General features: G+C 35.7%; 1 protein-coding gene across 1 annotated transcript; it reads left to right on the forward strand.

The window, feature by feature from the left end:
- The first annotated feature begins 200 nt into the window (after window positions 1–200).
- Window positions 201–1607, forward strand: LOC115499090 (U2 small nuclear ribonucleoprotein auxiliary factor 35 kDa subunit-related protein 2-like). The gene has a single exon (XM_032595515.1). It carries the CDS (start codon window positions 201–203, stop codon window positions 1605–1607), a length of 1407 nt encoding a protein of 468 aa, XP_032451406.1.
- Window positions 1608–15009: the final 13402 nt, after the last annotated feature.

A 15009-nucleotide genomic window follows, 5' to 3' on the forward strand; every position in this document is an offset into this window, starting at 1 on the left:
CCTTTGATAGTACTCTCTATCGCTCATTCTCTGAAGGGTGTCATACGCATGCCAAGACTAACACGGTCACGTTAGTTACTACTACGATGGTCACTCAAAGGTAATTTCAATCTTTACTTGCACCTGCAGAACAAAAAAGGGGCTCAAAGTTGTGTTCCCAAGCCATGCTCTCTAAAATACACGTTACTGGCTCTGGCAAGATGGCGGCGCCCGAGAAGTTACCGTTTCCGGAGAAACCAAGCCACAAAAAGTACAGGGCCGCCCTGAAGAAGGAGAAACGAAAGAAACGGCGGCAGGAACTCGCTCGACGGAGAGACTCGGGACTCTCCCAGAAGGAGGAGGAGGCTCCTTTTATTGAAGAACAACACCCAGAAGAAGAGATGCTGTCGGAGACCGAGAGGCAAAAATTACACGAGGCGTGGCTGCTTCGGGAGCAGAAGGCACAAGAAGAATTCCGAATCAAGAAGGAAAAGGAAGAGGCAGCTAGAAAACGGCAGAAAGAACAGGAGAGAAAGTTGAAGGAAGAGTGGGAAGAGCAGCAGAGAAAGGACAGAGGAGAGGAGGAGCAGCAGAAGCTCCAGGAGAAGAGAGAAATGGAGGAAGCTGCGCGGAAGACCCTGGAGCAGGCTGAAAGAGAGTTGGGAAATGGTGCCACATGGCAGAACCCAGAACCACCCACGGCCTTAAGGGTAATGGAAAAAGATCGAGCTAACTGTCCGTTCTACGGTAAAACAGGAGCGTGCAGATTTGGAAACAGGTGTTTGCGTAAACACAATTTCCCGTCGTCGAGTCCCACGCTTCTGATTAAAAGCATGTTTACGACATTTGGAATGGAGCAGTGCAGACGGGATGACTATGACCCCGATGCGAGCCTCGAGTACAGTGAAGAGGAAACCTACCAGCAATTCCTGGACTTCTATGATGACGTGCTGCCCGAGTTCAGGAGCGTGGGGAAAGTGATCCAGTTCAAGGTCAGCTGCAACTTCGAACCTCACCTGAGGGGCAACGTGTACGTTCAGTATCAATCGGAAGAAGAATGCCAAGCGGCCCTTTCTCTGTTTAACGGACGATGGTACGCAGGACGGCAGCTTCGGTGCGAATTCTGCCCCGTGACCCGATGGAAAATGGCAATTTGTGGCTTATTTGAAATACAACAATGTCCAAGAGGAAAACACTGCAACTTTCTTCATGTGTTCCGAAATCCCAACAATGAGTTTTGGGAAGCTAATAGAGACATCTTCCTGTCTCCAGATCGGACTGGCTCCTCCTTTGGCAATGGCTCGGACAGGAGAGAGAGGACGGGCCACCAGGACGAATACTACTGGAGGCCCGGGAGGCGGAGAAGCCCTGGTCCATCGCATTCCTACGAGAGAAGCGGGGAAGCTGAGAGGAAAAGGAAAAGCAGTCACCGGGGGAAGAAGTCTCACAAACACACGTCAAAGAGTCGCGAGAGGCACAGTTCACGCAGTAGAGGAAGAAAAAGGGACCGCAGCCGGATCCGCGGCAGCCGCAGCCACAGTTCCTTCAGGTCCAGGAGTCCCGGCGGGAACAGGTCAGGCAGCAGAGACAGAAGTACTCAGAGTCCCAAATCCAATTTTGTTCTTTAAAAAAAAAAAGAAATACACCTTACACGTCTTGTAATTTCTCTGAGGGATCTTACTTCTTTGTTAAAGAAATAAATGTAGCCTTTGTAGCTAAGGACTCACCTTCCCTCTCCCACTCTCATTCTTGTATTTTTGCTTTACAAAAGAACAGGTCCAGAGAAGAAGGGGGTTTCATCAGAAAGAAGGAAGGAAGGGAATCTAAAAGGGGCAATGAATGACAAATTTGTCTTTAGTAGTGATAGGGAGAAAGAGAGGAAAACAGAAAACGAACATTAAAAGCTTTTTTTCCCCTTGCTATATCCAGAAAATCTAAAAGAAAAAGAAGACTGTGGAATCCAATCATTTATGTCTCTTTTCTTGAGAGGGACTGATCATCATCCATTAACCCATGTTAATGTTTAATTAATTTTTGATAATGCAAGTTAATACTGAATGTGTAATGTGAGCTATATTTTACATTTTTTACACATTTACATAATGACAAACTAGAGTCGCTGACATGCTGAGAAGGACAGCACAAGAAAAGGCAATTATAGGCTGATAGTCCTAATAAACATATCATATATGAGATTATGCTAGCTCATAAAATGATTTAGGGAATATAACTTCTATGCATATATTCTTTGGAAGACTTGTATATGACTGGAACATTTACTCCTTGAATGTTTGCAATTCTTCATTAGTGGTATCATTTGGGCTTGGAGTTTTCAAATGTGGCAAGATTTTTTATTTGGATTAAATTTCTTCAATAGTAGTTGACTATCTAGATGATTCTATTTCTGCCTAAATCAGTTTTATAAGTTACATGTTTCTAGAAATTTTCCATTTTTGTCTAAATATTCAAATGTTTTGGTATGAAGTTGTTCCTGATATACTTGTATATTTTTGATGTTTGCAGTGTCTCTGATAATTTCCTCAATTATATATTTTAACGCTAGCAATTTGTACTAGCTTATTGTCTCTATATAATTCTTGAATAGAACAGAATTCTCTTTCTTTCATATCACTTTCTGCAAAATGTCTACTGCTTTTTACCACGAGAATAGCATGGTGGATTAAATAAAGATGAACACAAATTCATAGAAATCCCTCAAGTGTGGGGTCTAGTTCTCTTTGCTTTGAATCTGGGATGGTCAATGACTACATTAACAAAGGGTATAAGATATGAGAGAAGGGACCCTTTGACTATTTCTGGGCCTTGCTTTTTTTTTTTTTTTTAAGAGGAATTATAGTTTCCACTCTCCCCTCTCAGAACCCTGAACCCCTGTGGAAAACATCCTACTTCTCAGTGGAAGACATCACCTGGAGAGGCTCTGGGGTTACAGGAGATACAGAAGGTTCCTGCTGAGCCTAGCCTTTCAGCCATCCTGGTCAAGGTATTAGGGAAGTGAGTGAGGCCATCTAAAACTTACTAAACCAGACTAGAAGCTCGCTGAATGTCCCCGAGTAACTCTGCTGATGCCATGTAGAAAAGAAAAAGTTGACAACCCAATCCTGCCTGAATTTTTGACCCACTAAATTGTAAGATATAAATAAAATGGTTACTGTTTACACACTAAGTTTTGGGGGTAGTTTGGCTCACAGGAATAGATAACCAAACAACAAAGGTCGTAAACCTGTTGTCATTTTTATTCTGCATGCCAATATATGCTACATCTTTGAGAGAAATTTTATGGACTGTTCTAGGTCTGTAGTGACATTCTGGTTTGAATAAAAGCAGTAAAACTGCATCGACCTTCATGGTAAAATAATTGAGAAATATAAATTTACTAGTTAGGGAGGAAATACACTGATAAAATAATTGCCCTAAATAAAATCATGCAGGTAGAAAAAAACAAAAACAAAAAACAAATGAGATGTGTTTATGGAGTAACACACCAGTTTTCTGGAATAGAAAAGTTTTGAAATGAAGTTCCAGGAGAGAAAAATAAAATTCTAGGTGAAGACCATGCAATTAAGGCAGCATTTTTAAAGTGTGTTACATAGTTTTGGGATACGTTATGGGATAGTTTTGAAAAAAAAAAAAAAAAGAAAAGAGAGTTCCATAATGAAATATGTCTGAAAAAAAACACACACTGAAATGTCACTTAATAAATATTTATTAAGCCAATGAAACCCGTGTTAAAGTTTAATAGTTTTATGCTCTTGAGGACTTGGACTATCCTTTAATATGCTTACACATTTATAAATATCTAAGAGGCATAGTTGGTGAAATGCTAGGCAGGGTTCCTAGGTATTTGACCACATAACAACCTCTTGATTGTTCATCAGGGAACTACTTGTGTTCCACAGAACACACTTTGGGAAATATTGCTTTAAATCTGTTGTATTCTGATATAAACTACAAAAATTATTAAATTCTGGTTCTGGTAATAGCCAAGGATCTGGTATTGTAATAATCCTGCAGGTAACAATTGTAAACTGTGAATTAAGTTAAAAAAAAATAAAACAGCACAAGGTTTAACTAAAAGCAGGAAAACGTATTAAAAGAAACTTGATCCTTGAAAGAAGAGAACTGCGCTGAATGAGATCCACATTTACATAGAGTTTTCCAGGAGGACCCTTCCTAGTCCATCAGTGTTCCGCAGCTTGAGTAAAGAGATACAGAAGTATTGGCTTGTGGTGTCAAAGTGTGGAGTTCGGGGTCCTCCGAGTAGCTCAAAATTGAAAGGGGTTAATCTCATAAAAAAAGTACTCCACGGTATAGAGTCTAAATCTATATATATGTCTAAATCTATATATAATCTCTCCTCAAATCTTTGGTTAATCCCTGAACTGGGCATTCATGAGGAAAACTCTAGGCATCTGGTGGATATCAAGTCAGAAAAGCTAAATAGGGGAGCAAAGATTTCGGCTGGTGCTTACTATAAGGAAGACAGTTTGGAATTTGAGTCCCACCAAGTTAACTTTTACGCTAGAATAAAATCAAATATATTCTCAAATGAAGATAACAAAATTCAGTGTCCACAATGTTTTATCCACAGTGTCTAGTGTACAAATTTTCTAGCCATGCAAAAAACAGGTTAAGATGACCTATAGTCTAGGAAAAAACCACAAAAAAGAAACCGATCTTAAGATAGCACAAATGCTTAGGTAAAAGTCTAATCTGTTGATTAGACATTATTATTGTGTCAGTGTTAATTTACTGATATTGATAATTGTACTGTGCTCACATAAAAATAATTATTTAAAGGTAAGTAAGTGTCATTTATACAACTTACACATTTCAGAAAATAATTCTATCCATATAGAGAGAAAGAAAAAAGAATGAACCAAAAGTGACTAAATGCTAACATTTAGGGAATCTGGTAAAGGGTATTGGAGAATTCTTTGTATTATTATTATGCCTTTTCTGTTACTCTTAAATTATGTCATTCATCAAAAATTATAAAAATATGATATGGTATTAGAGACAGATATAGTAAGGGACATGATTAACTTTGATGAGTGTGTATCATGAAAAAAAAAATAAAGAGAATATTGAATATCAGTAAGGGTGCCGTGAGAGGGCCAACCTTACACATTGCTAGAGGGAGTAGAAGTTGGGAAAACCCTCTGCAAAACATTTGGTGATGTAGATTAAAAGCCATTGACAATGGGTGTCCTATTTTATTCAGTAATTCCATTCTGGAAATTTTTCCTAAGAAAATAATATAAAATGTGGGAACAGCTATTTGTATAAAATATGTCAAATCCAGAATTATTTACAAGGCTAAAAATATAAGGAATTTAAATATCTTTTAATAATTAGGTGCTCATGTATATTACGGTAAAGCCTTATGGTTGGATATTATACAATAATAAATATAGTGTTGAGATGGTAGCTGACATACTCTGACATATAGTTACTATGTATCATGAGCTCTACTAGATTTTATCTATGCCTTATCTCATGTAATTCTCATAATGTCATTCAAATTGAAATTCATGCATAGTTTATATGACTATAAGAAATATTGTATAATGTTAAATGCACAATTCAGGATACACAGTTTTATACAGTCAAATTAGAAACAAAAAAATTCTATGGAATAAAGACAGTAAGGAAAATTACCACAGGGTAATAAGAACTGTCTTTAGATGTTGGGATAATGGATGTATTTTATTCATTTTGTTTTGCTCTGTTTTACAGATTTTAATAGTTATGTGTTAATTTTATAATGAAATACAAGACAAAATAAAACAAAAAGTTGTAAAAATTATTTTAGTAGAAGTCTATACGTAGCTTTCATTTAAAATACCATAAAGGTGAAAATATTGTTGAAAGTATCAAGAGGTTAATTAAGAAATGTGTACGTGGTATTCATTTTTAATCCAAATTGATTTCTCAAGATGAGTTATTAGATATTTCTATGACAGCGCCAACATGCATTATAAGATTTGTCAGAGAATATTTAATGCCTATGGTAAGCTTAAAGTTAAATAGTAGTTTTTCTTTGATTGTATTGTCACTGCATTATAGACCATATGAGCATATAACTCAAAAAACTTGTTTCTGATAAAACACAAGTAAATGTGAGCCATGGTATAATATAAATGCAGTATAAAAATTGTGTCTCAGGAATTTCAAAGAAGAATACACTAGTTATTGGACTAGTATTGGGTGGATTTGCCTGTGGCTGCTAGTAGGAGTCCTAACAAGGGGATGTTTAGGTTTTCATGTTGGGTAATAAAGATTTGTTGGAAGTCCCATGCGTTTAAGTTGGTAAGGAATCATGCTATAGCTATAATAAAGCCTACGTCTCCGATGCGGTTGTAGAGAATTGCTTGTAGGGCAGCAGTGTTCGCGTCTGTTTGGCCGTATCATCATCCAATGAGTAGGAAAGATATAATTCCTACTCCTTCTCAGCCGATAAACAGTTGGAATAGGTTATTAGCGGTCACTAGGATTATTATGGTGATTAGGAATATAAGGAGATATTTGAAGAATCGATTAATGTATGGATCTGAGTGTATATATCACATTGAGAATTCTATGATTGATCATGTGACGAAAAGTGCTACGGGGATGAAGATGATTGAGAAGTAGTCTATTTTAAAGCTCAGTGATAGTTTGAGGGTTTGGATTGACAATCAGTGTCAGTTTGAGATAACTGCTTCCTGCCCTGAAGAGATAAATATTATAGTTGGGATTATGCTGATGGTGAAGGCGTAGGAGATTGTAGTTTTTACATAGTGAGGGTACAGGCTATTTTTATATAGTTGGGTGTTAGATATGATGATAGGTAAAAGTAGAATAAACATTGCAGTCAGTATGAATGAGGTAAATAGGTTTATTACTTTTATTTGGAGTTGCACCAATTTTTTGGTTCCTAAGACCAATGGATTACTTCTATCCTATAAAAGTTGAAAAAGCCACGTTTTTATACGTGGAGGCATGAATTAGCAGTTCTTGCATACTTTTCCGGTAAATAAGAAGGTTTGCACTTCCATTATTAGATTCACAATCTAATGTTTTTGTTAAACTATATTTACAGTAAATGGGGCCCTCCCTCATTATCGGAAGCCTCGCATTAACAGGTATACCCTTTCTAACAGGTTTTTATTCCAAAGACCTAATCATCGAGACCGCCAACACGTCGTATCCCAACGCCTGAGCCCTACTAATTACTCTCATTGCCACATCCCTTACAGCTGCCTATAGTACTCGAATCATATTCTTTGTACTCCTAGGACAACCACGATTCAACGCCTTGAACCTAATCAATGAAAATAATACCCACCTCATCAGTTCTATTAAACGTCTCTTAATTGGAAGCATCTTTGCAGGATATCTAATTTCTTATAACATCCCCCCAACAACCATCCCACAAATAACTATACCCCACTATCTGAAACTAACTGCCCTTGCCGTGACTATCACAGGCTTTATCTTGGCATTAGAACTCAACCTCGAGGCCAAAAACTTAAAATTTAAATACCCCTCAAATCTTTTTAAGTTCTCTAACCTCCTAGGGTATTTTCCAATCGTAATACACCGCCTCCCATCAAAAATGAGCCTAACTATGAGCCAAAAATCCGCATCGATACTACTAGACATAATTTGACTAGAAAATGTATTACCAAAATCCATCTCCTACTTCCAAATAAAAATGTCAACTACCGTATCTAATCAGAAAGGACTAATTAAACTCTACTTCCTGTCTTTCATAATCACCTTAACCCTTGGCCTACTTCTACTTAATTTCCACTTAATTTCAAAGAAATACTAATAAAAAAATCTACATTTGGCATAAATACATTAAATACATTGGATGAGAATTAGAGTTTTTCAGTGGGATAACTATTGTCATATTGACTGTGACAATAATGAAAATGTTCAGTGGATTATCTTCCAATTGAAAACAAAGATTTAGGACATCATAATATCATATTATAGTGATGGAAATATTATTTCCCAAAAATACTTACATTAAAGTTATGTCCACAAATATAACGTATCTTCCAGTTCTTTATAGCCAAAAATTATGGCGAGATTCATAAATGGTTTCTAAAATAATCTAAATATTGTATGGAGATGTTAGGCATTCTATATCTTTTGCACAAATTCTATGGACATTTAGGCTAACTTTTATTGTGTTAGGTAAAACTAAAAGCAAAACATGTAGAAAACATATCACCAACTGATATCAACAAATGCAAAATTTGTAATGGATGTTCATGAGAGTGTACTGGATGTATTTTAATGATCTAATTTTAAGAAGCATGCACATCTACTTCAAGTCATTGTCTTCAAATAAAATTTTAATGTAACTGATCTTGATTGTAAGGAATCTATGAAACTGAACAAAAATTCATGTCTGGTGAGAAGCAAATGAGTATTCAATATCTCAAAACTAAAGTAATTTGTTTCAGAAAGGAGAGAGAGAATATAATCTCCACTGAAGTTGTAGGAGGCTGTAAGGAGATACACACAAAAGAGGAGCGATATGGGCATAATTTGAAAAGACTGAAAATATTATATGTAATATTTATTTGATCAGTATTAGCCTTACAAAGTGTTAAAAAATGTCATGGGTTTATGACAATATTTGCATCACTTACAACTTATTTTTTTGATTTTTGTTTTATTCTTAGAGTTACATAAAAGAAGTGTTTTCCCTTGAAGGTGTTAGCATCCAAACTTATCTCTAAAAACAGGCCCTCACGGACTTCATGTTTTAGAAAAAAAAAGTGTTATTTTCCTATATTTATATATGAGTAACATATTTAAAACAAGGGGCAAAACATTTGCTGTGTTTTCTTCTTCCTAACAATTCAGACCTTGAGGTTCATGTGGGAAATCCTAGAATATTAGAACAGTAAAGTGATCTTAGAAATTATCCATTCTAACACCTTCATTCTACGGATGAAAAATTGAGATCCCAAAATGTTACAACTGTACAGTTAACCCCTTTGACTACCAAAGGATGTCCTCGGGAACAGTCAAGTCTTTGGCAAAGACACATCAGTAACACCCCGTCTGTCTCCCATTCTGCCCTAGAAATGGGGAGAATAGGGGGTAGAATATAATACCCATACTTCCTGGTTTTCATGAGACACTTTTATTTACATTTGCCGTCTGGGTATAATATTTCCTAGCTCCCTCTTTTACACTCAGAATTGTCCATCTAAGTTTAGATACCCTAGGATAATGGGTGTTTAATTTGATTAATTTGCTGGTGGGATACAGTGGGGTGGACATTCCTCTTTGCTTATATTCTTGCAAATCTAAGAGGTTTTGGAAAGAGCAGGAACAAATGGTTTTGCCAGAATTGCATAAAGTGAGAAGCCCAATGTTTTGACATATTAATTTTGCTTCAGCTGGACAATTGTATATTGTATACTCGACAGACTTGGATTAATCTTACTGTAAGGCAACATTTATTTACCTCATTCCTCTTCAAGAACACTAATAGTTGGACATTCACTTATGATAAGACTGTTAATATATGTTAATTTTCTGTGTCTGTCTTCTAACTTCCCATATAAACTCTAAACAGAAGATCCAGTGAGGATTTAAGGAAAAAGGAAGTGAAAAACATTCAAGAAATGGCCTTCTATTAGGAAACAATAATTATGTTTAAATTATTGCGATTTAGAGGTGAAGGCATAGGTCAATGAGCCCATGAAAATTATGTGCAAATATATTTGGGTGTTCTTAATTCTTGCACCTATAATTTGAAAAAAAAAAGTGTTCTTTTAATAATTGTTATGTTGTCCTAATTTCCAGAAGAGCTAACCAAAATTTTGATTTTGTAAGGAGAAGCTTACTATTATAAATAAGCTTCTATTCTTGGAATTTTGTTAGTACTGTCATGGAATGAATTCCATTTTATATAGTTATGTCAAATATTTGTGTTTTAAAGATGATCTCAAATATAGTTTTCAGTGTTAAATTGATGTTTCATGGTGATCATAGCGATGAATCATAGTTTCTGAGTAGACTTAACTTTATACTTTCATTTTGGCAAACAAGTGGTTTTAAGTTCACAATTATGTGAACAGATGACTCTCATTCTAATGAAGCACAAAGAGAATATTGAAGAAAAACTCTAATTTACATATGTTCATATTTTATACATATTGAATATATAGCAAAAACCCATCAAGGCTGGATGAAAAACAAAAAATTCTTCTGGCTTACACATTGCACAAATGCACATGCATCTATCAACAGCTCTTGCCCCCTTTTCCTGCCCAATCTACTCTTACTGAAAGGGTTGTGTTAAAGTGGCTACTGTTTCCTAAATGAGATAGTTATATTATAGGAGAATGAAATTGGTTGTTGTTCATTTCTCTATTAAGAATAAGGACTTGAGGCCATAATCGAAGTGAATTAATGCTGTTATTACTGTGGAGCTTGTATTATGTCTTATTATTGTATCTGAGTGAAGGGAGTGGGGGGAGGTGGGAAGCAATGCCTTTCACAAAATCATAAAAGTATAACATTACAATATATAACAAAGGAATAGGCTGAAGGGCAAAACAAAAATGAAGAAGATTCATCCACTTACACTATTTACTAAAGCTGACAATTTGTAAGGGTATTGGCATCAGTATGTGCAATTACTTATCTATTTCCACTGAACAGTGAAACTGTTCTCCCCCTAGGAAGGCTTAGAGCAAAGTGTTTCAAGGAAAGGGGTGGGGAAAAAAGACAAAGGAGCTTATCCTGAATCTATTAGCTATAATGAACAGGTACTAAGAAGCAGACACTGCCCGGAACATAAATTACAATCTAAATGAGATATTCGTATTTACATAAGCAGTTCCTCAGGCACTCTTAGCTAAGTTCATGGGAAGAAAGTCTTCTAAATGCCATTCATACCACCAGGGATAATTGCAGGACTAGAAGTATCCATGCCATTGCTGGGGAACCACGGAACGGGGTTTTAATTTTCAGTTTGACTTACATGCTGTTGTCATATCATAGAGACTACAGTTGCAGTTTTACAGCATGGTTTTTCTTGGCTTATTTTAGAATCACAGAAAGAGTAAGCTTGCAAATCTTTTAATAAGGCAATTACATTCAGACAAAGATTAGATCTCAGTGGCACAATAGATTTTTGCTATATTATTCAGTATCTTTTTGATATTCCACTGTCACTAGACAAAGCTGTGAATAGTAATGTGACAAGTCTATTCAGAAGACAACAATGAGGGTTTCCTTAATTGTGTTCACTTGTATGCCATACAAACCCTCACTTAATTTTTTTTTCCTGTTTTGAAAAAGCAGAAAGAAAATATCATTTAGAGTCACAAAAACCACTGTTGAATCTATCTTTGAAATCTACATTTTATATTTGTAAAATGAAAATGTTGAGATATTCAATCATTTAATTTTTTATTTGGTAAAAATATCTTATGATTCAAAATGTCAGTCTTAATATAGGAATGAATTATTTGACATGAAAAAGAACAAAAATCCATAAGAATCTAAAGAATTGTTTAAAATATGTACTTGGATGATGGGATAGGGATTTGGAAGATCCCCCTGTGGTTTTCTAATGGTTGCTAATAAGAAGAAACCTAAGGCAAATATTTGTTTTATGTATTTTCTTCAAGACTTAACCTTCCTCCCATACTTAAAATTATTTTAAGAACTTATGATGGAAATGTAAGACAGTCCTTTTTGGACTAGTAAATTTTACATTAATGTATTAGTTTATTTGAGAGAAGATCTTGTTCAAATGATCTAGTATTTTGTTAATTTTATAAATTAATGTTTATAAGTCAATTTTTTTTTGAGAGAGAGAGAAAGAGAGGGATCAGGGGAGGGGGAGAGGAAGAGGGAGTGAGAGAATCCCAAGCAGGCTCCATACCCAGGGTGGAGCCTGATGGCATGACCATGAAATCATGACCCGAGCCAAAACCAAGAGTCTGACACTCAACCGACTGAGCCACCCAGGTGCCCCTATAAGTTAACTTTTAAAAGATAGTGGCACTTATCTTCATTGTCCCCGATTGAGATTGTGTAGCTAAAACATCACTGAATTTGTGGAACATTGTTTGAAACTAATGACTTTGTAGAAAGAATTATCCTTAAAGTTTAATTTGAGCAGGACAAATGGAAACTGTGAGTGATGAGTTTTAATCTGAATTCTGTAACTAGTGTTTTTACATCTTGGTTTCACTTAATCTTTTTTTTTAAGATTAATTTATTTATTTTGAGAGAGTATGAGCAGGGGAGGGGCAGAGAGAGAGGGAGACAGAGGATCTGAAGCAGGTTCTGTGTTGACAGCAAGAGCCCAATGCGGGGCTTGAACTCATAACTGTGAGATCATGACCTGAGCTAAAGTTGGAAGCTTAACCGACTCACCCACCCAGGCGCCCCTCACTTAATCTTTTGGTACCTGTTTCCTTAGTAGTAAAATAAGGAAATGCTTCATGTGAGGATAGGTGTTGTATGAAAGCAATGAATCATGGGAATCTACTGCTGATGCCAAGAGCACACTGTTGACAATAAATTATATTAAAAAAAAAAAGAATGGAAAATTGATGAGAAAATTTCTGTAACTGTAAAAGCACTACATGAAGGCTGTACAATATCAGAAAAGCTATAGAAGATGTAGGAAGTGGGGGTTGCCTGGCTGGCTCAGTCAGAAGAACAAGTGACTCTTGATCTCAGGGTCATGAGTTCAAGTCCCAGGTTAGGTGTAGAGATTACTAAAAAATAATTAAATAAACTTTAAAAACAAGATCCAGGAAGTTTCCATAGTCATAGATTTGAGAGCTTTGCATACTGAATCATGGAAGGAAGTGGTTAAGATTGTACACCAACTGTTACCCTGGAAGAGGTTTACAGGTAAAAAATAGACAAATGATTCTAAAAGGAAATGTTATAATATCTTAGAAAATAATTGCTAAATGATATGATGAAATAGAACCTTATTAATTTATCAAAATATTCTGAGCAATGTTTACCATTTTCATATACTTAAAAAAAGCACCCATACTGGGTGGCTTGGTCGGTTAAATATCTGATTCTTGGTTTTCACTCAGGTCATGATCTCTCAGATCATGATCTCACATCCCTGACAGTGTGGAGCCTGCTTGGAATTCTCTTTCTCTCCCTCTCTGTGCCCCTCCCCTGCTTGTGTTCTTTCTCTCTGAAAACAAAAACAAAAACCATTTGATATTATTGTTAGGAGTGATTGGTAGAGCTTCCCACCTAATGAAGAGCACTGCAAGGCATCTTGGTCTTTTTGCATACAAATTAAAGAGAATACTTAGAGTTAGTGTAATAAGTAGGAACCAAATAAACTTTTTGTAGTTAATCGAGATGTTTTCACAGGCGCTAGCTATAAAGATTAGACAAACTGGGAGCCATTATACTTTGATATTGCTACATAAACCTTGACTTCCCTGTGCTTACCAACAACTTATTATTGAAACAAAATTGGCCAACTGAGATCAGGCCATAATACTCTATTTGCATCTCATACTTCCAAGAAATATAAAGAAAATAGTACAGTACTTCATGATTATTAATATATTGAGCAAATTAATATTCAGTCCTGTTACAAGGTCCAAAACATTACTGTTAGATTCTTTTAAAGTTACTTTTTTCCTGCAGTAAAGCAATTTAAGTCATCAAAACTAGTCCCTCACAAGGCGTAAGTTTATGTTGCTGCTATTCTTTAACGCAGATTTGTCATAGACATTAAAATCCCACACAAAATGTTGGATATTTACTGTAGAAAATCTGAAATGTAATTTTTCAGCATTACATTCTACCTCTACAGATTCTAATGAATGAATAAATTCTTTATTGACTTTGGCTCAAATGGCAGGGCTATGTGACCCAGGGAATAACCAAATGTTGGCAGAACAAAAGTGAAAAATCAATAGCAATTGATTATTTAAACTCAGAATTTCAGGGTACTCAGGCAGGATTTATTCTAAGCCAAGCCCCAGTAGGAGCACTCTTTGAATCTATCTGATTTGTAAACTGTCTCCAATACTTCATCTTACCCAGTTAATTTGCAATCAGAATTGCTGTTTGAAATGTAGACATCTGATTTGTTGATGAATCTTATATAGTTCCTGCAATTTGTTTATTTTTGCTCATGTATATATTAGTGTCCACCTAGTTCATGCCATTTTTATCCTTTTGAATTCTGAACCTCCTCTTCAGATTAAAAAAAATATTATTTCAAGGACTGCTAGAAAGCCTTAGGACTTAGTAGTCCTGTGGTGTTGTCAAACTGATTGTTGGAGGAGGGGAGTTCTCCATCTGATCTCCGCCAAACCAGGCTGGGACATCATTCAATTGAAAGCCAAGAGGGACTCAATTGGAAAGCACCACACCATGCTTTTTGTATATTGCACCTGCCTCTTGGGGGTTATGCTAAAAGTGGCAGCACTTTTCAGAAAGAGAAAAGCTGGCAGATGTTGGAGGTGATTAAAGGGATGATTAAAAACTGGCACATTCTCTCCATGAAAGTGTGTCTGTGTTTATTCTACTACACTTAGAACTTGGCAGATCTTGGGGATATGGTTAGTTTGGGAAAACTCTGGCAGGACCACTATTACTTACAAAGAGGTTCTCCTCCAAGATATTGGGATCAAATACTAAGCTATTCAATTTGCCAACAAAATACATAATGTCATAAATTTAATTTTTGTATGAACTGAGCAGAAGAAACAGAAATCATTTTCACAAAATGGTTGGTGACTGTTACCAACACTAATTCTTAAAGTTAGAGATTTTGAATTCTGTGATACCATTATGCAATGTGTATGTGAATATTTAGGTTTCACATGGACACTTGATTTCATGTATAAAATAATTTAAAATTGAAAGTGTCCATATAAAATGTCTGGGCTTCTTGTAACCATGATTACACTTTTTTTTTTCTAGAGAAATTTGCTATTAATATTAATCTTGAGTCACTTGTCTGACTATAAAAATAAAATTGAT

The sequence above is a fragment of the Lynx canadensis genome, chromosome D4, assembly GCF_007474595.2.
Source record: "Lynx canadensis isolate LIC74 chromosome D4, mLynCan4.pri.v2, whole genome shotgun sequence".
NCBI classification, from domain to species: Eukaryota; Metazoa; Chordata; class Mammalia; order Carnivora; family Felidae; genus Lynx; species Lynx canadensis.

What these genes read in the sequence shown, in the direction of transcription:
- LOC115499090 (XM_032595515.1), top strand. Translation starts at nt 201, where the DNA reads ATGGCGGCGCCCGAGAAGTTACCGTTTCCGGAGAAACCAAGCCACAAA.